At 36.7% G+C, this 26,300-nt stretch overlaps 1 protein-coding gene across 4 annotated transcripts in view; it reads left to right on the forward strand.

The window, feature by feature from the left end:
* The window catches only part of LOC139114061 (carnitine O-acetyltransferase-like), a 28,410-nt gene extending 3,567 nt beyond the window's left edge, over window positions 1–24,843 (forward strand). Inside the window, exons 1-16 of one of the 4 annotated variants that reach the window (XM_070675558.1) lie at window positions 1,464–1,760; window positions 2,646–2,810; window positions 6,478–6,681; window positions 7,206–7,292; window positions 10,805–10,923; window positions 11,714–11,767; window positions 12,872–13,040; window positions 14,820–14,994; window positions 15,444–15,622; window positions 16,575–16,675; window positions 18,038–18,160; window positions 18,638–18,760; window positions 19,521–19,656; window positions 20,042–20,104; window positions 20,450–20,587; window positions 22,045–24,843. In XM_070675558.1, coding sequence (XP_070531659.1) covers window positions 2,775–2,810; window positions 6,478–6,681; window positions 7,206–7,292; window positions 10,805–10,923; window positions 11,714–11,767; window positions 12,872–13,040; window positions 14,820–14,994; window positions 15,444–15,622; window positions 16,575–16,675; window positions 18,038–18,160; window positions 18,638–18,760; window positions 19,521–19,656; window positions 20,042–20,104; window positions 20,450–20,587; window positions 22,045–22,260 — 1,923 coding nt within the window. In that variant the 5' untranslated portion in view covers window positions 1,464–1,760; window positions 2,646–2,774 and the 3' untranslated portion in view covers window positions 22,261–24,843. Of the gene's footprint in view, window positions 1–1,463; window positions 1,761–2,645; window positions 2,811–6,477; window positions 6,682–7,205; window positions 7,293–10,804; window positions 10,924–11,713; window positions 11,768–12,871; window positions 13,041–14,819; window positions 14,995–15,443; window positions 15,623–16,574; window positions 16,676–18,037; window positions 18,161–18,637; window positions 18,761–19,520; window positions 19,657–20,041; window positions 20,105–20,449; window positions 20,588–22,044 lie in introns of those variants that run through there. The other 3 variants (XM_070675560.1, XM_070675562.1, XM_070675561.1) reach the window with 3 other exon arrangements.
* The last annotated feature ends 1,457 nt before the right edge of the window (window positions 24,844–26,300 follow it).

Consider the following 26,300-nt stretch of genomic DNA (forward strand, 5'->3'; position numbering starts at 1 on the left):
ACCATTAAACTCAGACATGTTTCAACCGATTTTATTCAAAGTTGGTACAAGGACATGGACCAATGTCATAGATATGCACGTCAACTTGTTTTGTGATACGATCCAATATGGCTGCCGTGCGGCCATTTTGTTACGATTTTTTCATGTACAGAGCCATAACTCAGGCATATCTCAACTGATTTTATACAGAGTTGGTAAAAGGACATTGACCTATGTCATACATATGCATGTCGATTTGTTTTGTGATATGATCAAATATGGCCGCCAGGCGGCCATTTTATTACGATTTTTTCATGTACAGAGACCTAACTCAGACATGTTTCAACTGATTTTATTCAAAGTTGGTACAACGACATTGACTAATGTCATAGGTATGCACGTAAATTTGTTTTGTGATACGATCCAATATGGCTGCTGTGCGGCCATTTTGTTACGATGTTTTCATGTACAGAGCCATAACTCGGGCATATCTCAACCGATTTTATTCAAAGTTGGTACAAGGACATTGACCTATGTCATACATATGCACGTTGATTTGTTTTGTGATACGATCCAATAAATTAAATTAATTGCCAATTTGCATTTACATGATGAACTTTTGTTTTTAGGGTGAATGTCCAGAAGCACTGCATCAACTTCATAAAATATGGTACCAGTGATAATCTATCAGTGTTATGATAGGATGCAAAAATGTTTTGCAACATCCTGTTGATTAATTCCTAGTTGACTCATTTAATGACCTTTAGGATGGTGGCCTACATTGGTTTTATGTTTTCATCACAATGGAACTCATTCTTGGCCATTGAGCGCCATCTGTATCAAAGTATTTTTATCACAGACCTAATTAATGAAGAGGACTCTATCCTCTCTGAGGACTTGTAATCAAAGTACCCATAAACAAGTGGGGACTGTGTCATCAACGATGACTCGTTTTTGAAAAAGATAAATTTATTCCGACAAAGTGGCAAATAAAACAAATCTACATAATTGTGAATGTTTTGAGCAAACAAATATGTCAGAAAAAATAGTCATTTAACTAAAGAGAAGAAAAAGAAAAATATGAAAAAACATATCTTCATATGAATGTGTTCAGGATGCACCCTTCTCCTTAAGGACACAGCCCTCTCCTTCACGTCTCACAAGACTTGAAAACTTTGTGAAAAGATCCCCAGCATTGTTCAAGTGAAATACAACATATTCATCCGTGAAGAAAGAATAACATTTTAATTCCATAACATAGGATTGGAAGGTAACTTTAGTCCCATCAAGAGTAGTTGAATTTCTAATATTCCAAACTGTGTATTTCACAAAGGAAGTGATACAGTATTTACTGTCTGATGTTGCATTATGATGTTTGAGCTACCCTTACATACTGTCAGGACCTGACCTGAGGCAATAGAGCCCTCTATAGACCTACCCTTACATATCTGACCTTGAGACAATAGAGCCCTCTACAGTCATACCCTTTCATACCTGACCTGAGGCATCCCATAGTCACACGTTAATGAAGTCCCCCTTCTTTTAAAACTCCTTGGCACACATCTAGACATACCGTAATCTAAATAGTTTATTGACATATTGTCCTCTGATATCAAGCGGATTGGCGAGGAAAGTCCAAAGTCCTGAAATGGCAAATTTTACAGCACATCAGACAAAGGTCGGGGAATTATAAACCAGGTGTAGGATTATTTTGAAGTCATTTGGTCCCTGGCAGTAGGAGTTCCCAAAGCAACATGGAAGACGTCATCATGGCAACTTTGGCAAGTTACTTTTCAATGTGCCATATTTATTTATGCTCAGGAAAACCAACATTTTGTGTTTGTTAGTGCCTTTTAGGAACTGACATTGCTTGTGAAATTTCATTGTTCCTCCAAAGTTTGATGACCCAGAATGGTTCAAAAGCCACAACAACACTGAGTGAGTGGCTTGGTTCTGCATGAGTTGATTTGAAAAAGATTCAGACTGAGATGTTGTAAATGCCTGTGTAGTGTCCTGTGTACAGCCTTTTGTGGATTTAATTAATAAGACAATATTGCTTGCGAAAAAGAGATATTTTGAGTACTAAAAATGGAACAAACTGGCTGAAAAGTCATTCAGTTTGATTCCGTGGTTGTTGACTTCTTATATGAAAACTCAAGTTTCTTCATAATCTTCAAGTCGATCAATACATTGATCTCTCATTTATCTTATGTACTGTAAATGTCAGTGAAATTCTTATCTTACTATAAGGCTAGGGGAAATGGCCATATTTAAAAATTTTGACACTGTGTATTCAAATGTGTATCATCCTTACAGTGGGCAATTCTCCGTCTTCCTTTAAAGTTTAAATTTCTTGAAAACACTAGCTTTTTCTTTGATGGTATCAGGAACGTGCGGCAGTCCTCATTCCCTGGTTCTGACATTAGTGATTCTTGACATGTCATTTAAGCCTTTGTTTTCTGATCAAAGTTGTGTTCAATCATTTAATTTGAACAGAGATAAAGCTTAGACTGCCCCTTTAAAAGACAACAGTTTGTGTATGTGTGGATAACATGTTTTGCATGTAGCGTGTGAAGCCCAAGGTGTGAAGTTTGATTCACTGGATGTGCAGCAATCTTTTATCTGCTGTATCCGACTAAAAACAGTGTTCTTTCCGTACTTTACAGCTGCTGATCTCACCTACAGTGCGACAGAACTCATCTGTTGGCACAGGTTAGAGTTAGCAAAGATTTAACGACAACTTAAAAAGAAAGACCTCACTACTACCGTAGGAATTCTTCTGGATTTGCCTACCGATGGGTTCCTGTCTAACCACCCATCAAACTATTGTGGTATACAATATTTATTTTTATTGACGTGACATGTCGTGTGATTTTATTTTATTTGCAAAATTAACAATGTCACCGGGGCTTCTTTCCGCCTGCTCACTAGCATTAACAGCGTCCAAAGTTTGTGCCTGATTTTTTACCTCAGAAGTTGATCAAGCGTGAGTGCATGTGCTTATTTTGTGTCTTGCGATGGCATTTTGAAATGCTTGTGTTGCTGCAATTAACCCGTTCTAGGGTGTTGGTATCGGTGACTGGTAGAGTTTGCTGTGAACTAATCATGAATCATTTCTCAGAGTACTTGAGTAGATCCCTGTGCAGGTTTCAGCGTTATCAGAAATATTGATCGCCAAAGTGTAAAATCAGTTCCCAACCACTGTTTGTAAGGCATTTTCTCAGCACGTGAAATTCTTAAGTCCCTCTGACCTTGGTGGTGCTGTAACTCTATGCTGTCAACGACAAAGTTGAAAGTATCAAGGTTTTAAAAATGGAGGACATTTACAGTTGCTGTTTGCCAAAATGCAAAAACACTGACTCTACCGCAGTGGATTATGTTATCCATAATCCATAAAAGTATCCAAATAAAGTCATAAGGAATTTTTGTCAGATGGATGGACATAATCAGAAAATGCCAGTTTACACCAACATTTTCAGTTCAGGTGACAAGTGGATAGCACACTGCGGAACGTTTTGTTTGCCGCTAAAAAGATTTCATACAAAGCAATACCAGTACTTGTACTTACAAGTGTCAAAGTATTTGTGTGACCTTTGTTATCAATAAGAAGGCATTGTATGGCATGTACCATACACCAGATTTAGATGTGGGGGTTTGTTTCCAATGAAATATATTGCTTGAAGCATAAGGAGCTTATCAAGATCTTTTGTGGCTTAACAGCTTTGAGTCTTTTTTTATGAAATATTTTTCATTAATTTTACTATCATCCTGTGAATCTAATAACATTGTTTATTTTTCACAAACTCTTAAACACCAATGTTTTTCTATAAAGTTTTTGCTTTGAAAGTGTAGTTCATTCTCTTGATTTGCAAAAACAGAAGAGTGGAGAGTGTCCATCTTTTTTGGGCCGGGGATGATAAGAGATTGGTCTGCTGTCTGTTCTAATTTGCTCCTATCCATTGACAACAAAATTTGGCAAAATTGTCAAACAAGTTAACTTTTCCTCTTTGATTTTGGAGACACCACTAGCCAAATAGTGCGTATTATTAAATGGCGTATTTTCCATGAAATTCGCATTCTTTCAATATTAGCGTTAACTAGAGTGAAATATTCTGTTTTTTGTGAGTCAGTAGAACAAATGTTGATGGCAAAAAAAAGGGATGAGAACGGGTCCTTTTTTGGTTTGCGTTTTAACTCTGGCCAACTGCCCATTCACGTGAGAATGATACAAGGATTCAAAGGGGAAACACTCAGTTGTAAAGTGGTCAAGATACAATTGTAATGTGATGAATGTGTTGGAACCTTGCCATGTATTATGAAAATAGCATCACAATAGTGAACACACATACCGATAATATAAACTATGGCAGCCCGTACTAGGCACCCTGATGTGGGTCAGTCTGAAGTCTTTTGAAACCATAACAAACTTCGTCATTGTAAAAGTTCGTGAAGTTCACAATAAGAGAATTGTTTTCAGTGATCATGAAAGTTTTAGCACTTTCCATCTTCATTTTTAACTTCAAATCATTGTACTACTTCACTGAAATGGAAAAAGGCTTTGGTCGTCTCATTGTATAGCTACTTCTTTCTTTATCCAATACAATGTTTTGTAATTGCTGAATCCAGATGTTACCGTCCAATTTGTTTTGATCTTTGAATGTTTACTCAAAACATATGTTTTCCAGATCTTTGTGGTATCATCATTTTATTTCTAAAAATAAATTATGCTGAAGTCCCTGTCAAAAAAAGCCTAAACTTTTGCCATACCCGACAATACAGTCAGGTGACCTTCAAGTTTTTTCAAGGTCATCTGAGCTCCTATTCTACCAATGCGAATTGATCCTTGGGGGATAACACGCTAAGATAGTAAATTTGGAACCTTTCATAGTTAGAGGGATAGGTTTAACTAAATATTGAAGACACATATTTTACATGTCATCCTACAGCTAAAAGGGACAAAGTCATCAACTTGATTCTGTTTTATTTCTCTGTCATGTAATCTGGAGAAACTGATGCATGCTTCATCACTGACAGCCAGATACTTTGCTCTCTTCACTCTTGTAAGAAGTAACATAACAAATTCAATACTTCAATGATAGAATTCTGGGTGACGCCTGAAATTTCCTATGACGTATGGGAAATCATCCTTAAGTATTTTCAGCTCCCCCCCAAAAAAAACCAACCAACAAACAAAACAACAAGTGACAATAATTTCTTTAGCTGTATTTATAGAATCTGGATTGTGAGTGTTTACTGCAGTTATTAAATGCATGAGACAAATGACATTTTTTGACTGACACAAAGATAAGAGATCTCCTTTGACACACTGGTATAAGTGGACAAGTAAAAAAATAAAATTGCTAATGGTCTCTTAAATTTTAGCCGACCTCTGGCAGACAAAATGTAAATTTGTTTGGCATAGTTCCAGTTCTATTATTGGCTCTCTTTATTGGTGATATCATCATGCACATTTGCTGCTGATGATGTCATACAGGTGTGCTGTGCACCTGCTTGATATGTTAATTATAATTTTCATAGAGGCAGAACAGAGGTCACACTGTAGTGTACATATCCTGTGGAGGCTTTGTTGTTGGCATTAAAGAAATGTTTCAAATCCTTGGCAATGGTTTAGATTATCTTCCTTATCTCTTTAGCTCAGAAAGCAACAATTACTTCTTACCTCCTTCGATAAAACCAATCAGAGTGTTTCAGTCTTTATTTCCACTTTCCATAATTTCACCTGTAACACTTAAAAATCTACCACCTGATCTGTTCTCTGCCAGTATTCTTACAGTGGTTTGTGTTGAACCGTTGGCAATATGGGAACTAGACATACTAGCTAAATTTAGGTGTTACCAACACTGTCAGGTGTAACTATGGCCCAGTGGTTATATCAGTCAAACCCCAAGAAATCAACTCTTCAAAAGTTGAATATTGCCTTGAAGGAGGTCAGACATAGTCAAAAGAACACCACCAGATCAGCAAAAGTGACACTTGCAAATGATGTGTTCAGAACAGTTAGCAGGATGTGTGTGGATGTGATGTGTTGTTTTAACTTCCAGACAGAAAATGTTTTAATTTTTGCAGCGTTGATTTCTTTGTTGTCGATTGGTATTCCTGCCTAAATGACATTTACACCTGACAGTGTTGGCAACTCCTCAATTTAGACGATGTGTCTGGTTCCTGTATTGCCAACGGTTCAAGGCAAATAATTATAAGTAAAACAAGGATGAACATTATCGCTCAGTTTTTACCCTGGAATCTACAAATCTTGGTACAACTTTTAATTTGCTATGGCAAAGTGGTATTGCTGTGGAAAGAAAAGTTGCAGAAAGAATTGAAGAACATGCACTGCTCTTGAAAAAAGTCGAAAAAACAGCAGTCATGGAAATGACAATTCATCGTACAAGGACTGTTGTTCACAACATTGCAAGGGACATGAAGGGCAGTTCTTGTTATCTGATATCTTAATTCTTTGTTTTATTGTGCTTTCCTCAGTTCAAGCAAGGGGCTGTAGCTGCCACCAAGATGACGAAGCCAGCGCAGGCCCCTACCAAGGCCCCGATGATAATGAAGTCGTACCTGTCTCATCAAAGTACGCTGCCCAAGTTACCAGTGCCGCCATTACAGCAAACCTTATACAAGTACCTTCTTGCAGTGCAACCACTGCTTTCAGAGGATGAATACACAAATACTAAACAGGTGAGGACGGACATTTTCAACTTTTGCTTAAGTTTAATCCTATGCAATTTCTGTGACTCAAAAATCAGTGATGATGTAATTTTGGTGTCACTTTCTGTGGCAGCAGTTAATATAATCTCAGGAGAGGTTTCCTGGATGAAGTCACATATGTGTCCCTTCTGTCATAGTGAAGTTTGATTTAACCCTTTCACCACCATGGTTTGTCCCAAATCCATTGTTTTCAATGGTAAAGTTGGACCTGTATACAGGGAACGGGGTGAAAGGGTTTAAAGAAAAGATGATGCAATTCTGAAGGTAAAAGCAGGGGTGATTCACCCTTCCACACCCATGTTCCTGTACAGAGGTCCGATTATTCCCAAGAAAACACTGGGATTCTACCAATATGCAGTGATTGAAGGGGTTAAATCTTCTATTTGCCATGTTAAGAAGCATTCACGGTTTCACATACAAGTGAATGTAACTAAAACATGAATAACAGAAAAGTTGCAAATTGTCACATGCGTGTTGTGTTGTCAACTTGCCAGATTGTTGATGAGTTTGGTAAACCAGGCGGACTAGGGGAAAGGCTTCAAATGAAACTCTGGCAGAGAGCTCAGAAAACAGAGAGCTGGGTAAGTGACTTGTCATCTCTTCTCCATGAAATTGCTTGCCAATTCATCTTTTTTGCCTAAACTGGGAAGTAAAAGTTGAAGGGTGTATGCACCTCAAAAGTGAAAGACTTAAACTTTCGCTCAAACTTTTCTTAATGAAACTTTCAGCCAGTCTCTTAGTAAATCAAGAATAAATATTGGCAAATTTTGGTGCTAGAGAAAAAAATAACCCAAAATTTACTGATATTTAAAATTAAAAATGGCTGCCATCCCTGTGTTAACTCTATGGAGAAAAAATAAAATTTTCGATTTTCAGAAAGCTAAACCGGTGAAATGTTTTCTTACACCAAGAGCTTTATCAGAAGAGAATTGTAAAAGTTTGAGAGTCTGAATATCTGTCCCCAAGGTGCGATCTACCCTTAACGACGCAATGGATTGAAATTTTATTGTCTGAGAGAAACAGTTCAATCAGGGAATATGATGTGGCAAAAGCATTTTTTTTACGGGTGTCTGTAAATGTGGTAACTAGCCATAACGATCAGTAACAACCAGAAACGAGCAGTAACGAGCAGTAACGAACAATAACGACCTAGAACTAGACAGAACAAGCCAATAGCGATCCGTAACGAGCCAAAAAAATTTGATCTGTCCCTAAGTTAAACTACAAGCGCAGTTCCCGCCAAGCTTAGAAATCACGTCCTCTATGACGTTTGGTATTACCAAAAACCTCTGCAACAGTGCTCATAGAGTTAGCAATAACGAGGTAGAAATAGAAAGAACGAGCCAATAACGAGCAATAAAGAGCAAAATAAAAATGATCTGTCCATAAATTGAACTACAACCGCACTTCCTGCCTGTCCTTGAAATCCCGCCCTCTATGACATGCTTTGTACAATCTCGAAACCTCTGCAGCAGTGCAGGACTGGAGAGAGATTATGAGGGGAGGGCCCCATTTTAAAAATTGAATCTGGAGTCTGTTGGGCAAACCATTGGTAAATTCCCCGATAAAACAAGCGATATCCCTACATTTATATATGTTTGATAACTGTCACTGATATATGTACTTTAAAGAAATCTTGAGGTAAGAAGTGCATGTGTGTGAATGAACTATGATTTTTCTCTAATGTTACTCAAGCTGTTGAGCTACTATATGGCATCTATGAGAAAAGCATGGATTCTTTTTGCGATACAATACTGACTATGTCTTTGCATTTATAAATGTTTGTCAATTACAATGTGGTGTTTGGAAGTGAAGATGTGAGATTTAAAAATTGATATGTGAATTTCGGGCCAAAACTACAACCTCACTTCACATGGTAATCCCGGGATAAACTATAAACAATTTTTCCCTTACAAAACCACAGGGGAAAGAAATCAGTCCTCTTGGGTGGGGAGGGAGGGTTTTTTGTGCTACTGTTTACTTTATTTGATTTTATTTTGATTATTTTCAAAGGATAAAGCTATTCTTTAAAAGGTTCTCAGTATGTTTTTTTTGAGCACGTAAATTGATGTGCGTCACTATTTTTCATGGAAACACGTTTGAAGTTCACAATTCACTATTTTTTCCTCAGCGTCATGTTGAAAAACATCAGCCCTCCCGTCTTATAATTTCTTTTCTGTCCCTTAGCATGAGTAATCCATTGTGGAAAAGATAATTGGCTCGTTCTATCTTGTTCTGGCCCCTTATTGCTCGTTATTGCTCGATACTGCTTGTTTCTGGTCGTTATTGACCGTAATTGCTACACTGCAGCTCGTTACTGGTAATGGGCCGCACCATGTCCAAACATTGCGTAGAGGGCGGGATTTCCAGGATTGGCGGGAACTGCGCTTGTAGATTAATGTATGGACAGATCATATTTTTTTGGCTCGTTATGGCTCGTTATTGGCTCGTTCTGTCTAGTTCTAGGTCGTTATTGCTCGTTACTGCTTGTTTCTGGTCGTTACTGGTCGTTATGGCTAGTTACCACATTTACAGACACCCTTTTTTTTACTTCATTTCAAATTGCCAAAGGAGGAAGACTAGTTGATTTCCGCCGTAAATCTTATCAAGTGACCAGTCTAGGTACTGAAACACAGACTTTTATCATGAGATCTAAATATTTGCTGAAGAAACATGCACTTCTTGATTTCATAATTTTAATATCATGAAGAATGGGACATTTTATTACAGTGGCCTTGAAAAATGAAATCAGTAATGTTATCTGTCATGATTAATACATGAGTTATGGAGTACAAATATTGGCTGTGTTTCAAAAAGTCAAGGAACCATATATTTCATGATAATTAACAAAGAAATCTTGCATGAATGAGATAAAATTGCTATACCAATGTTTAGCCTATGTTTCTTGATATTCGTGTGCATGCTTGTTGCATGACAGGCCCCTCAATTTGTGTTCCCCGCGGTGGCAGATTTTGAGAGAAAACTGATAGACTGATATTGACAGCTGATATCATGACTGAAACTGCACACACCCCCTCTGAGAAAGCACAAAGTTCTGTATGATAAGATAATCATTTGTAAGGGAAGATCTTGCATTTGAAAACTCATAATTAAAATTTAAAAGAGCTGTCTGAATCTGAATTATTGAAGTTCCACTATCTAAAACTTTTTACATGTATTTTCCAGTGTTTTTGTTCTGTCTGTAAAATAAAGTTTGTCCTACTTCCCAAATCACGTTGGAATGCCTTGTGTTCACTTGTCAATACAACCTATATGTCCAATGTATTTGTTGACATCTGTATTATAGTCTTGACTGTAATTCATTTGTAACCAATAACATACACAGTGTTTTGAGTAGGCAAGGCTTGCATTTCATATTGAATGCTGTAATTTTTCCATATCAAAATTTTAGTGCAACACTTTGCAAATTTCTGTGATCTTTTTCTGTAATATTTTGACAATTTAGATCAATGGATATGATTTTTCATTGACTTTAGTTTTGGATCAAAATTTTGGGGAAATATCTGACAAAAATGTCTAGATCTGAAAAAATTGGTCAGGGATATATTTCGTGAAGGCAACAAAAACTGACTTTGGTACTCAAAGGGTTAAGGGAGAAGAATGTAGACACTCATTTGTTATACAGAACAAAAATAATATGAATATTGTCAAGAGTTACAGCTATTGCTTCCTTAAATGACTTTCCGTGCTTCCTTTTTTAGTCCTTTTGACCCTGTGGGATCCAAAGTACTAGTGTGATGGCGTGGCGTATATGCCGTACATGGTGTACTGTATGTGATGGACGGAGGTGTCTCAGAAACGCTTCTGTAATTTTTTGTGAAATTTGGTCTGATGGTCACTCGGGCACATATCTCAAATGGTCTAATTTCTTTTTTTGATTGAATCATTTTAAAGTCACTTTTTTGCTTTTTTTTAAAAATCAGTATTTTCAATTTGTCCTCAAAACCACCAATTTGATCATTTTGATGTTTGGCATGGGTGTGTGTATAGTTGAAATGCCATCAGAAATGTTCAAAGTTTGATGATGCATGCCTTGTATTATTTTTAAAGAATACTTTTTATCCATTCTAAGTTGTCAGAATGGTGGCTACATGCGGCATATCTAGACTTCAGGTCGCCAGTGGTGGTTAATTCAAGTCCTGGCGTGGCATTCCCTCTGCAAGACTTTGCCGACCAAAAGGAACAACTCAGGTCAGTTGCTTTGTACATGATATGTTGGCATGATTGGCAAAATGTGAGAAAAATACAAACTGGCAAATAAGATATTCTTAAGTATTCCCAATTTGAAGCAGATCAGTTCTTTTTCAATATATTCTAGCTATCACAGGGTTTGTGAGGACTAAACTGGTAGGAAGTACATATTATCATCTTTCCGGCTTGTGTTTGAGGCTCTTCACACTGTTTATCATTTCACTAGAATGTACATGTATCTGCCAGTTAGAACCTTAACTGGCTTTCATCATACACTGGTATCACATTCGCGTTGTGATGTCAACCAGATCTCACAGGTCTGGGTGAAAAATTAGTTGGTCGTGGGTCTTATTCCACTAGATTTGCTTTCCCTTGCCCATTCTTCCTTGTGTACAGTTGAGACCTCCTTGCCTTTGCTTCAGTTAAAAGACGTTGGTGGCAGGTATTAAATTATAGTAGCAACAATTCACTCCAGTAACCAAGTGCACTGCCAATACTTTATGCCACTGCTGACATTTTTTTAATAAACATGACTGATATTCCTGTTTTTACCATATATGGAATATATGCAAATGTACAGCAACCAAGTACCTTAAACTTGTACATAATCAGCTGTAACTGTTGTTGCAGGTGAAAGTTTTGTAGAGTCAAATCTTTTTTACTGATCACCATGGCACCAGACATGATTAGCATTGCAAACCCATAATACTGTTTAGAGAAAAGTGACTAAAAAATGTGATATCACAAAAACTTGACTTCGACATTCTGTACTTTCTCTTCTATAATTCAGGTTTGCTTCCAAATTGATTGCTGGTGTCCTGGATTACAAAGTGATGGTCGACAGGTGAGAGAGTCAACAGTCATATGCCGGTCATATGGATGTTTTCAATTGTCATGTGCTTGCCAAAGCAAAATGACCAACATTAATAAACACTAAGATTATTTTCGGAAGGCTATTGGGTAACTGAAAGGGGAAGTTCACCAAGGATAATTTTCACATATGTTCTAGCTTTGTGGTCACTTACCCCAGAAAAGCTATTTTCGCCATTTATAACTCGCGATGTTTTTACAAAAACTGATAAAAATAGTACAGGAAGTTGCATTTTAGGGCTTCACCAACTCCATGTAATTTGAATCATGGGAAAAAGCTCCAGGATTGGAGCTTGCATCACGTGATATTGAAGGGACCATCTTCCGATGGGTATGGCATTGTCGACGCACCCACGCTAAAACCAGGCTGTGCGTATTTACATAACTATTATTTATACTGAGTATCCTTGCTTAAACCATGAATCACTTGTAATAAACTGTCCGCTGTCAGATTTTGTGTTGCTGTTTACTACTAACCACCGAATCTACCACAAGCTTTCCCGGTCGTTTGACAATGGAGTGGAGTGATAGTTCTGACTATATTCTTATAACCATATATTCCTGAAGGTTGGGATGAATTGGATGGTTAGCAGTAAACAGTAACACAAAATCTGACAGTGGACAGTTTATCATAAGTGATTCATTGTTTATGCAAGGATACTCAGTATAAATAATAGTTATGTAAAAATACACAGCCTGGTTTGAGTGAGGGTGAGTGGACAATGCCATACCCATCAGAGGATGGTCCCTTCCATATCACGTGATGCAAGCTGCAATCCTGGAGCTTTTTCCCATGATTCAAATTACATGGAGTTGACGAAGCCCTAACGCGCAACTACCTGTACTATTTTTATTGGTTTTTGTAAAAAAATCATGCGAGTTTTAAATGGCGAAAATAGCTTTACCACAAAGCTAGCACATATGTAAAAATCATCTTTGATGAACTTCCCCTTTAAAGAATTATTTCATGCCAATGGGAGTCACTGTATGTTGAGTTTGTCAATGTTCATTTTTCACCTTTTTTGCATGAATAAACAATATAACCCTGCCTTTACCTTTTCTGTTTTTCTCTCACTAGTGAAAATCTTCCAATTGACATGATGGGTGGACAGCCGTTATGCATGGACCAATACTACAAAATCTTGTCTTCATGTCGGATCCCTGGCCCCAAGCGAGACTCTGTTGTGGTGTATCCAGGCAACAAGGCCAATGCACCGAAGCACATCATAGTCATACATAATAACCACGTGAGTATAACTGTTACCCATGTGACTGCAACATGACCAGTTCCAAGTAACTGTGGTCTGTCAGTGGTGGGTGTTTGAAAGTCACATGCTAATCTTTGCATGTGTGAAGGTATATGTACATTTTTTGCTCACGTGTTTACACACGTGAGCATATGTCACAGCGATGTCTGTCTGTCTGTCTGTCTGTCTGTGTGTCTGTGTGTCTGTCTGTCTGTCTGTTGGTCTCATATCTCAAAAACGGCTTATCAGATCAGAATCAAATCTGGTACATAGATTCAGTTAGCAATTGGCAAGAACTGATTAGTTTTTGGTGGGTGTGGCTTGCATACTTTTTGCTCATTTGCATAATTAATGATTTTAGAAAAAACAGATATACATTAAAAACGACTGCACACAATTTGATGAGATTTGCTACAAATGTTGATCACACCAAGATATATCAGCAGTGGGAACCATTAAGGGGTGACATGAAAGATAAATGCTAATTTGCATATTTAATGAACTTTCCTAACTAGGGATATATGTCTGATTTGACTTGGTCAAAATTAACCAAACTTGGTATGTATATTAAAGATACTATGATTTAACATTATTGAAAGTCATTAAGCGTTTTAAAATCAGCCAATTCCTAATTTGCATATTTCATGAACTTTGTTAATTAGGGATATATATTTGACATGACTAGACCAAAGTTGATGAAACTTGCTACATGTATTGAAACCACTATGATACAACATTTTTGAAAGTCATTAAGCATTTTTACTTCAGCCAATTCCGAATTTGCATATTTAATGAACTTTCCCAATTAGGGATATATATCTGAATTAACTTGATTGTAGTTGTTGAAACTTGCTATATACATCAAAGATACTGTGATATAACATTATTGAAAGTCAAAAGACATTTTTACTTCAGCCAAAACCTAATTTGAATATTAAATTAATTTTCATAATTAGGGATATTTATCTGAATTGACTCGATCAAAATTGATGAAACTCGTTCTGTACATTAAAGATACTATAATACAACATTATTGAAAGTCATTAAGCATTTTCTCTATAGCCAATTCCTAATTTGCATATTTAATGTCTTTCCTAATTAGAGATATATATCTGAATTGACTCGACCAAAGTTGACAGAATTTGCTACACATATTACACATACCATGATACAACATTATTGACAATCATTAAGCATTTTTACTTAAGCCAATTCCTAATTTACATATTTAATGAACTTTGCTTATTAGGGATGTATACCGGGATTTACTTGATCAAAGTTGGCAAAACATGCTATGTACACTGATGATTATACCAGGTAGTAGGTTAAAACAATATCGAAAGTCATTTCACATTTTCATGTCAGCTAATTTATAATTTGCATATCTAATGAGCTTTCACAGCTCGGCATATATGGCTTGAAGGACTTGGCCAACAGTAATTACACTTGCTATATAAAGTGGTGATACAATAAACGCAGTCAAATAACTTTAATATTTTTATTTCAGCTAATTACATATTTGTATACTTCATGACCTTTTAGAATTAATCGGCGGTGATTATTGTTCATTATGTTGATCATAACAATTTCAATGAAGTTGCAGACATGTGGCAAAGGTTCAAATTTACACATAACTTCAATATATAATGAAACACGTGAGCATTTACAGTTCATATCTGGTTCTACACCTTTGTCAGAATACTGCCATTTTCGTCAATGTAATTCATCAATAGTTGTTGTTAATATCTGACATCTTCTTATGTTTTTTTCTTGATTCAGTTTTTTACCTTAGACGTGTACTATCCAAGTGGTAAACCTCTTGGCATTGATGAACTGTTTGCACAGTTGGAGAAGATTATCAACATGTCACCCAAGAGGGCAAGACCAGTCGGTATTCTGACAACTGAACACAGGAATACCTGGGGCAAAGTCTACAGGAAACTCAGAAAATTCGGTATCCCTCCTTTTAAGAAAGATAAATGACATTTCTGATATCAATTGTAGATTTTGGTCAATTTTTACCCCTTTGCCTGCGTTGCAGTATTTGTTACTTTCAACATTTTACAAAGAGTACCGGTAGTGTTTTTAGGAGAGTAAGCCCAAGTACAGTGCTTCTAGGATGGTTACCCCCCTGGAAGTGACTCCACCTGACACTCACCCTGCACCTATACCTGACCCTTGCCCTGAGTTGCTTGTAGGCAATGTATGTGTGTCAAATATCCAGGGGGTGACTGTCCTGATACCATATACATACACATAAATACATACACATACCTGTGTATTGCCAAACCAATGATGTTTGCAATAATTATTATTCAGAGACTTCAGACAAATAGAACTGTGGCACTTTTACTTCAATCTCGTCAATGTCGAAGAACTGACAGTTCATATTTCTGATTTCAGACAAGGCAAACAAGAAAATTCTAGAAGCAATAGAGAGGTCCATATTTGTACTTTGCCTCGATGAACACACAGACAACGTCTCAATTGATCAGAGGCTTAGCGGACTGGCATGTCAGGTGTTGCACGGCGGTGGTAGCGCTAAAAACAGTGGAAATAGATGGGCCGATAAAACATTACAGGTAAGAAAACATTTCTTCAGAAGAGAATTTCAGTGAAGGTTATTTGCACCTCAAAACAGAATGCTTCAAAGTATTTCTCAAACTTACGTCAAGGAAACTTTAAACCAATGTAGACAGAAAATCAGGGGTCACTGTGCAAAGTTTAGGGTTAGAGAAACAAATTTCTTTTAAACATCTGATATTTGAAATTCCATCTGGCTGCTATACCTGTGTGACCCTTATGGGGAATAAATCAGTTTTCAGATTTCATAAAAATAAAAACTATGAAAATGCCACCTATTTAACAGGCTTCATAATGAATCCACACCAGAAAACACCCAGAAAAGTTTGAAAAACTCCCAGAGACGTTCTACTTCTAAGTATTCACATTTATGTTTGTATGTGTATGGAAGTACATCAATACACAGCTAAATCTGTTAACAAGCTTTTTCTTAAACCATGGGTAAATATACAAAAGCCTTGTACAGCAAGTTTGAAACTTTCATTTGCATGCTTCCTGAATATGGAGGTCAAATCCTACATCAAAGTCAGCTCAATATGCAAAGTCTAGTTCACACTGAGCTCCATCAGAATGTCTTAAAGGGGCAGTCTTTAATCCCTGGTTATTGCATCAGTCCATGTTGGCATTTGGTATTTACATGGTGTTAGGACAGTTAGCTCTTTGTTTTCCATTGAAATATTCATCAAGTCGGTCAATTTACTTTTAGATAAAACTGAAATGACCTACCCCTTAAAACATTGCTAAACATTGCTATTAGCATGGACTAGTAGATATCTATTGAGTGTGACTGTCAGAAATATGTGAAAATATTCTTAAAATTAATAAATAAATAATGATAAATTGTACATTCAATTTGATAATTTCTTAAGAAACGTATGAAGGAATTTAATTAAGAATTGTAATACTTTTCCCCTCCTGTTTTCTTCTGATCTGCTGATTTCCATGGTATAGTTTATAATAGGCAGAGAAGGAAATTGCGGCATCTCCTATGAACATGCCCCGGCAGAGGGACCACCAGTGACATCACTGCTGGATCACAGCCTTACTTTTGTGTAAGTACACAGTTTACAATAAACTGTTTACCTTTTCACCATCATGGTTTTCCCCAAACACAATTGTTGTCAATGGGGAGGGTGGATCTGGCTACAGGGAATTGGGATGAACAGGTCAAACCTTTCACCCTTTTTGACTTTGTACTGTTCCAATTTTACCATTTAGAAGCAATAGGGGTGATATTGTGTCCGTTTGAGGCCCTGCTCTGGATAAAGGATCATCTCTTTAATGTACCATGGGAAGTTGAAAAGGCTCCTTTAAAGGGATGCAGTTATCAGACCTACGCTCAAAGGTCATATGGGACCCATACGACCAATGTAAACACTGTATTCAGGTACAATGTTGATTGATGAAAGTTAAAACATGTCTGTCATAATCTACATTGTCTGCTTGAAATGTTGCAGCTATGATGATGAGGTGCATCTAGATATCGTGCACGAAATACATTGTTTGTAAATGAGAAACTCGCACCGTCACAGTTCCAGTGACTGTTTCCCTTTAAGTAGACTGGGTCCTACCTTCATTAGGAAAACAATAACTTTTTTAGCTTCTTTAAAGCAACGTGACCCCCAGCATTATGGTGATTTGTAAAAATTGTTCAATGGAACCCCTTAGCATTATGGTGATTTGTCAAAATTGTTCAATGGAACCCCTTAGCATTATGGTGATTTAAAAAATTGTTCAGTGTAACCCCTTAGCATTGTGGTGATTTGCAAAATTGTTCAATGTTGGCCAAGTATTTTTCAGTGTTGAAAAAGATATAGCAAGGTGTTCATGGATTTTCAAAAATAAGATGTTAAAATTTTTTATTATACCAAAAGCTTGGAAATGAACCCCAACAAGTGGTAGACCAGAGAAGTATTGAAAACATTTGAGAATCCAAATATCTGTCCACAAGGCACATTCATGGAGTCATTAAATCGTTAAATCACACTTTCTTCCTTGCCATGTAACATTAGAAAATTATGTCAATTGTCTTTGAAAATTGGAAACAATAATGCAAGAACCTTTGCTCATGAACAATTATCTCGAATTGCAGCTAGTTGTTCAGTTTGTGTGATAAGGACTGAGATTCCAATATCTCGATTAGAACTTTTGACCATCCATTAATCCATTGGATAATTTGCACAGTAGAGACGGTGTATAGAAGGTGAATGCACAACAAACTCATATAGCTATTTTACCAAGTGAATATCATTAAATTCGCAAAGTCACAAGTAAAAAGATGATCCTGAAAGATATCGATAGTTGTCCATCATTTTGCGGAATATTTGATGTTTGCCCCGCTGCCCTACATCTAATATTTTTACATAATGAGCAATGCAACACATAAAAACAACAGCCTTTTTTTTTACTTTCAGAGAAAAGGTGGGCAATGTTCCACAATCTGCTCCCATCAATCTTCCAGATCCGAAACGACTTGAATTCAAAGTAAATGATGAACTTTTACAGGATATAGAAATAGCTGAGCGGCATCTAGATACGTGAGTATTTCAGGTGTAGATTGATTTCTGATGACTGTGATGGATTGTTCAGAACTTTGCTCAATGTTGTTTACCTTATGTAAGTCATCAAAAGTTCATTGTATCTGATCACTACAAACTTTAGGTGTGTTTAAATGGAAATAAATTTTGGGGTTAAAATGACGGCTGTACCAGGGAGAGATTTTACGTCAATCAGTCAAATGTGACGGTATTTTTTCTCATACTTATTTAGCCATCAAGATGTAAAATATATTTTAAGTTTACAAAACTCCTCAAGCAGTGACAGGTAATATGGAGGTGTAAATGCTGCCGTTGTAAATCAAAGGTGATAAAGAAGGAATGAATAAGTCTGATGTACTCAAATCAGCTGTTTGTTGCCTGTCAGTTGATAACAGTTGTAGCCTCACGTGTTGCCTTTCAATTGATTAGAGTTGTAGCGCAATACCATAAGGGGTTTGTCACATCTCTTCATCACAGGATGGTGGATGAACTGCAAGTGCATGCCTTTCAGTTCCAACCATTTGGCAAAAACATCCCTAAAGCCAACAGAATGAGTCCTGATGCATTTATCCAGGTTGCCTTGCAATTGGCGTATTACAGGTGAGTATATAGAGCTGTGATATTTTGGCTACCACCTAGAGGTTATAAATAGCAAGCAGTTGTATATGGTAGCGGATACAGAATCTCTTAGGTGAAAATTAGTGTGATTGGTGAAAAATAACCACCTTGCTTCCATCTTTGATTATTTGGTTATTATTTCACTCAAATATGCTAATTTTTACCCTAGAGGTTATTTATTCACACTCAAATACGCAAGCGCACCATTTATAAAGTAATTTTAATATGATAAAGTTGAAATACAAGTGGACAGTGTTGTTATTTAGATGCAAAGTTCGGACAAGGGTTCAGGAACCTCACCACAAACTCTACAAGGTTTATCAATAAAAAAAACAATGTGTGGAGGGACTGCATAAAAATTAGCCTCAAGCTGTGACCTGTGTTTCATGATGGCTTGTTGAGCTATCAAGCTGGAATTTGGAAATTTGCGCGAGCTTCCAAATGTTGCAACGGTCTTCTTGTTGAGAATATAGAACATATACAATGGCTTCAGCCAATTGGATGGCCAGGTTTGAGCAACGCATGTTATACTGTTGAGATAATCATTTTGAATAGCATTCTTTCAATCTTGATACTAGCTGTCAATTTACCAAGATATTTGTTGTTGGGAGTACACATATATTCTTCTTGTTTGTACATAGCATTTACAAACAACCAACTCCACACTTTGAGTGCTCTATGTTGCTTTGGGTCAGTTGATAACAGTCATACTTACGCTTTTTTAAAATTCATTTGTGCTTAGAATTTACAGTCAGCCTACTGCCACCTATGAGAGTGCGTCCTTGAGGAGATACCGACTTGGCCGTACAGACACTATTAGATCATGTACCACCGACTCTGTGAATTTCTGCAAGGCAATGCTGAATGATAAAAAGACAGTGAGTTTTGTTCATCTGGTTGAGATTTCTGCAAAGAAGAACATCTGAGGGCGCTCCATGAACTGAAGCGCCCTCATGTGATCAATCATGTATTGCACAGACCCTTCCAGTACATGTAAATCTAAAATTTACTGAAGGAAAGAAGTGAATATTGTAAGCATCGCTACTTCCAATATAATAACAAATGTTAAAACTGAAAGGAATCAGGCGAAAAAATTGTAACGTTGGAACAATTACATAAGGGAGAAGTGGCGAAGAGAAAAAAATGACCAATAAGAAGTAAATGTACCATTGTGTGAGTTTTCTGTGAAAATTGTCTGACTACCATTCTCTGTTCTTGTTAGATTATTAGGGGATTGACATTTTATTATTTTTTTTCTTGCAGCCCAGTGAAAAGTACAGGCTACTCAGGAAAGCTGTAGAAGCACACAAGACATACACCAATGAAGTAGGCCACTCAATGTCATTCTTGGTGTTCATTTTTCAATGGCACCCCTGAGCCTTTGTGATTAGAAAAAGAGACGTGCAGAACATGTGTCAAGCAAAATGTGTGATTTGATCCATGTCTGTCTTAAGTTCACATCAGAGTGTGCAATCTGATGCTTTTGTCAGCATTTTAACTTTAAACCTTTTCCCGGTCAACTCATTCCAAATCAGCATTCAAATCAAGGTAAAGAGAAGATCACTGTTATAAACACAGCTGCAGCACATGCCATCACTATCAGGTCCAATCGGTAAAAATCTCGGTGATATATATTAGGAAGATGTGTCAAATCATTCTTTTGAATTTCAGGCCCTCTTTGGTGATGTGATAGACAGACACTTGCTGGGGTTGAAACTGACTGCAATAGAAAGTGGACTCAATGTTCCTGAAATCTTCATGGACCCAGCCTATCAGACAGCCATGCATTTTAAACTCTCAACCAGCCAGGTTGGTCTCGTTTTACCTTCTTACTGCTTGCCTGGCATCTATTACACACCAAAACCATGATTTTCAGTGCTTTCTTTGGGGAGGCATTCAAGTAGATGTGGCAAGAAATTTAGCTTTGGGAACTTGCAAGCATTAGTGTGTAATGATAGAGTATTGTGACAGGAATCAGCTTCCCAGTGGCTTTACAGAAGATTCTCTCAGGAGCAGTTGCATTTTCTTTTTAAAGAAGCAGTTGTCAATGCCTGGTTAGCTACTATAGACTATAGTCTATAGAAGCTATTGGGATGGGTATCAGTCCGGCGTCCGTCGTCAGTCTGTATGTATGTATGTATGTATGTATGTATGTATGTCCGTTTGTAAGGCGTCCGTCCACTCAAATATCTTGAGAACCGCAGTACTTACTGATTTGATATTTGTTGTGTAGATGAAAAATAGGATTTTGAGAAACTGTTTTAATTTTTTGATATTGTTGAAAATAGGCAAATTAATGCCAAAATAACGCGTTTTTGGTAAAAACTCTTCTTCTTCATAACCGCTGGTCAGACAGCTTTGTTATTTGGTATACAGGTCCCTAGGGATAACCCAACTTAGATTTGTTAAATTGTGATGAAATATGCAAATCTGTATGTTTACGGAATTTTTTTTTCCATTTTTGGTGAGGCCATCCTGAAATGAGCTATCAAAGATATCCACCTTCTTCATCAATACATGTGTCACAAAAGGTTATTCTCTACATAACGCAGCAGAGCTCTGTCATCTGTTGAGTCGCTTTTTTTTTCAAAACCGCTGGTCAGACAGCTTTAATATTTGGTTTACAAGTCCCTAGGATGACCTTAGTGAGATAATTTCATACAGTCATGTATCCATGTCTATAGTAGCTTCAGGGACTTTGGCCCTATGTTTTTTGGATTAGTTCTTGTTGACGTTTAGTACTTACATGGTGTTAGCCCTTTGCTTCCCATTGAAAATTTTATCAAGTTAATCAATTTGCTTTCAGATAAAACTGATAAATGACTTGCCCCTTTTTAACAATGTATCATTCCACAAAAGTCACAAAATCTTCCCAGGCCCTGACGTCAAATCAGTAAAAATTTGTTTCAGCTCCATCAGCTGCAACTATGGCCGTTTTTTTATAGGTTTTTTTGTCTGTAAAATACAGTCTCTTATTTTGCCCACAAAATGTTGTTGAAATCTTACTGTCCAATTTGGCACCACAGCCTGTGTGTCGTGTGCAAAGTACATGTAATAGTTGATAACATTTAGGTATAGGTCAAAACATGTTGGTGAAATCAAACATAGCTTATGTCAGGTCATGTGAAATGCGTGTTCTGAGATAAAAGCCTCATCCTGACCTGGATTCAACATGCCAGATGTGAACTTTTGACCTTTCTGAAGAGAGAGGGCCAATTTTTGTTATCAGTTACTAATTTTCTGCTTTTCCCATGTCTTACATTCAGGTTCCATCAAAGTTTGACTTGGTGATGTGTTTTGGACCTGTTGTTCCCGATGGCTATGGTGTCTGTTACAACCCCCGAGAAACGCACATCAATTTCGTCCTCTCGGCATTCAACACCAGCCCCGAGACGGACGCACAGAAACTGGCCATCTCATTGGCTGCCAGTCTCATGGAGATGCAGCAACTGACCATTCAGAATGAAGGATCCAAACTTTAACCCTGTCTCCACCACTCGCATGATTAAAAAACTCTGAAATCGGAACTTGCCATCAGCTTCAGACAGAAATTTCCTTAGTATGCTTTTATATTCTTTTTGGGGGGGAGGTGCAAAAAATTTTGCAATGATCATGTCACTTGAATGCTAACTTTGATTCAAACTTTATGCTGAAAACCATATTTTTATCAACAGTGAAATTCAGAGAGATTCTGCAAATTGGGCCAGGATGGTAGGACTAGTAATGTAAGAGACAAGACAGTATACAAGAAACTAGATGAGATATTCAAGCAGGGTACATTCTTTGACACAGTGCATGAAAGTGAAATGATAAGTTTCCTGACGTGTAGCAATTTTCTCCTTCGTGCTATTATTTCTACTCAATCACATATTTAGAGACTTCGATGAAAATAGGACTGTTGCAACTGAAGTCATGGTATGTTCTTGCAGGTTTTAGGTAAAACAAAAAACAGAATGTACCTCAGGGACAGATAATTGGACTCTCCAACTTTTACAATGCTTGTTTGGTCTGCCACTTGCGATTGACTAAAGTTTAGGCATAAGTTTAGCCATTCAATTTCAAGGCATGTACTATCTGCAGCTGAAAAGGGTTTGTCATTCAAAAATGTGCTTTTCAAGAGATATTTGAAAATATATTCTTTGAGAAATAAAGGAAAAGCTTTTGAAAAGCAAAAAAACCCCCAAAACTATAAGTATGTAAAATTGATGATTGCATCATTATGAAATTTATGTAGATGTTGAAATCAATATCTCAATTTAGAATCGTTGGGACAAAATATAGTCTGTCATCACTGTGGTCAAAATTTCTTAATTGCATTTGCTTTTTTTAATGCGAGTTAAGATCAGGTCTGCTTGTCAGTCAAAATAGCTTTTGTCAACATTCAGTATCATCATTATGTACGATTATTAGTGCTTTTGTCAACATTCAGTATCATCATTATGTACGATTATTAGTGCAGGTGAAGGAAAGTGGGTCTAGCTGTCCCTAGGGTAATTATGTTCTGATCCTGGGGTGCTTTCTGTGGTTTGTAAATATGGGGAAATACCCCCTATGATAGTGTTTATTTGCAATACATCTCCACTGACCCCAGTGTTCTGCAGTAATGGTCAGAGATCAGTTGCTAACCTATGTTTGCTGGTGAAGTTTGACAACTCAGTTGACAGTTTAAGTTTTACTTGTATGCGGTGGCTTGTTTGGAATGAGAAAGAAAATTAAATACTCGAAGGATTTATGCAATTTTCAATGCAAAAAATATGATATCATACTTTTTTATGTAACTTTCTATAGGATTGAGTAGTTAGTTCTGGAGGGCCTGCAAGGGTGCCCTCTGTAATTTTTGGTTTTGTTTGAGTTTCTTTGATATATTTTACCATTGCTTCTGTTATAAATGTCAGCGGAAATGAACTTGGTGACAGAGAAGCCCAGGTATCATATTTGTAACTTTGAAAGAAAGTTGAGTAATCTGCACATATTTCAGATCATGTGACTGATGTGTGATACATTTCACTTCAGTTTTGCTGTCAATTACAGGCCATTGCTTTTAATAATAGTCAGTTCTTTTGATAATCACTTTTATCAATACATTCTGATCTGACTTGTTACTGTTGCTTTTTTCTACAAAGGTTTAGTTTTTGCTGTGAGCAGGTCATATTCTAAGGGTTAAATACCGTTATAGTTTTCATGACAGTTTTCTGCAAATGAAATGCATAATAACAAACCGATAATGAAGCCAAGTAAAGCTTTATAAAGTTTTCTACCCATAACGATTTATTCACTGATACTTGCAGCAATGGCTGACAATGAATGTGTTTCCTAGAAAGCAGAAAAACAGTGTGACCATACAAATTATTACATAGTGAGTCTCTGAATTTAAATTCTGCCAATGCTGATATGCAGTGAATTGCTGCAGGGTTTTACAGGGTCTTTAATTTGTTGTCTTCCAAATGTCCAAAATACATACCATAAACTTGTTCCTTTTGTTTTGGCCCAAGGGCTTGTACTTTGAAAAAATGATAAATATACTCAAGAATCAATCGACCACATGTTAATCGAAGCTCTAAGATACGAGGTTTGTCTTTAGTTTTGAAAAATAATTGTGATTTGGTTTATTTTGTTCTGGCTGTACAGAGTGATATATGCAAATTGAATTTACTGGTTCACAGTCAATTTCATTTTAATCATTTGGAAAAGACATGGATTCTGATATGAAGATGGCCAAGTGATAAGAAGTGATTTGTGCAAGGAATTGGACATATCGGCAACCCTGGTGCAAGCAATGGCAGGTTCATTTTAAGGATGGAGTATGAAACAATGATGCATAGGTGAAGCATGACAATACCATTGACATACATTAACAAATGTAAAATAATTATTTGTAGATACAGCTGTAAACTTTGTTGAAAATCCACCATGGCATTATGGTATACAGGCAAATGAATAAGTGCATTATGCTGGATGGAAAAGTCAAGTTAGTAAAATCAAGGTAGAAACACGAAAGTTTTAAGATTTGACCATATAAAATGTTTTAAATGTATGTGTAAATAAAGTGTGAATTAATGTAATAAGTCATAAAGTGTACCAATTTTTCCACCACACAATTTCAACAGATGGTTTTCACCACTTTCACTGATGTTTGTGTCGTGTGCTTACGGAAGTTGTCAAATACTACCGTAGTAATTGGTGGGCCCGTCGGAATTCCAGCCAAACCTAAAATTTTGACGTAGAGGGCAGCATTTTATGTATGGGCAGTTCGGCAATGTTCGTCCAACCAGCCGGAAGGGGGAAGGGAGGATGCATTAACTGAAGGGAGCGATCAGTTATCACGGCCGGGGGTGGGCCGGCAAAATCCGGGGGGTAGGGGGTGTCACCTTAAATTTGAAAACTGCAGGGGGGGGGGGGTCATGTATTTTTCCAACAGCTCAGAGGGGGGGGGGGTCGCTTAATTTTCTAAAGTATCCGTCTTGTCAAAAAGCACTTTCAGTGTTCAGAAATATTCTTGGAGATAAAATGATTTGCTGCATGATTTCATTCTCTGAAGTCAGTTAACTAAAACTGAACAAAAGTATAATTATCTGTCACATGAACATTTTGACTTTGCAATACTGAGGCTTGTCTTATTGTAAATCAAGCTCACTGAGGGCAATGAACAATTCCTATTACTTACATATTAGAGATATAGCAAGTTCTGTCAGGGAAATTATTTAACAGTTACCTGTAGACTAATAGTACCATGAAAAGTGAAATTGTACTTTTAGGTGAAATTCCAATATCATACTTGTTGTCAACATCTGAACTTTCAAATACCCTATTTGTATCAAGTACATTTGTATCGATTATCAAACACCAATTAAAGCACAAATTAATTAAGCATTGTAAAAAGATTATTCATAGTTTTCTCATAGACTCCAATGTATAGTGAATCAACATTTTGATGAAATTCCAAAATCGACACATATCAACCTTTAACCATCCTAGTCTAACTAAGTACTTTAAAATGAATTATCAAACGTCTATAAATACACGGATTTAGATAGTTTTGTATTGGAAAACAATTATTCATAGTCTCCTCATAGACTACCATGTATTATGAATCAACATTTCGGTGAATTTCTAACATCCAATTTCTTGCACACATATCCATTTGTAACCACTATAGTCTAATCAAGTACATTAATATTAATAATCGAGAGTACATAAATAAATTTACCTATTTTTGTTTTGGAAAAATCATTGTTCATAGTTTCCTCATAGACTCCCATGTACAGTGAATCTACATTTCAATGAAATCATTAGTCCAAAATCCAATTTCTGGCGAACAAATCCATTTGCTGCCACCATAGTCGAATCAAGTACATTAATATTAATAATCGAGATTACATAAATACATGGGTTTACCTATTTTTGTATTGAAAAAAAATTGTTCATAGCTTCCTCATAGACTCCCCTATATAGTGGATGAACATTTTCAGTGAAATTCCAAAGTCAGATTTCTTGTACATATAATATGCACCATCGTATTCTA

The sequence above is a fragment of the Ptychodera flava genome, chromosome 16 (assembly GCF_041260155.1).
Source record: "Ptychodera flava strain L36383 chromosome 16, AS_Pfla_20210202, whole genome shotgun sequence".
Classification (NCBI taxonomy): domain Eukaryota; kingdom Metazoa; phylum Hemichordata; class Enteropneusta; family Ptychoderidae; genus Ptychodera; species Ptychodera flava.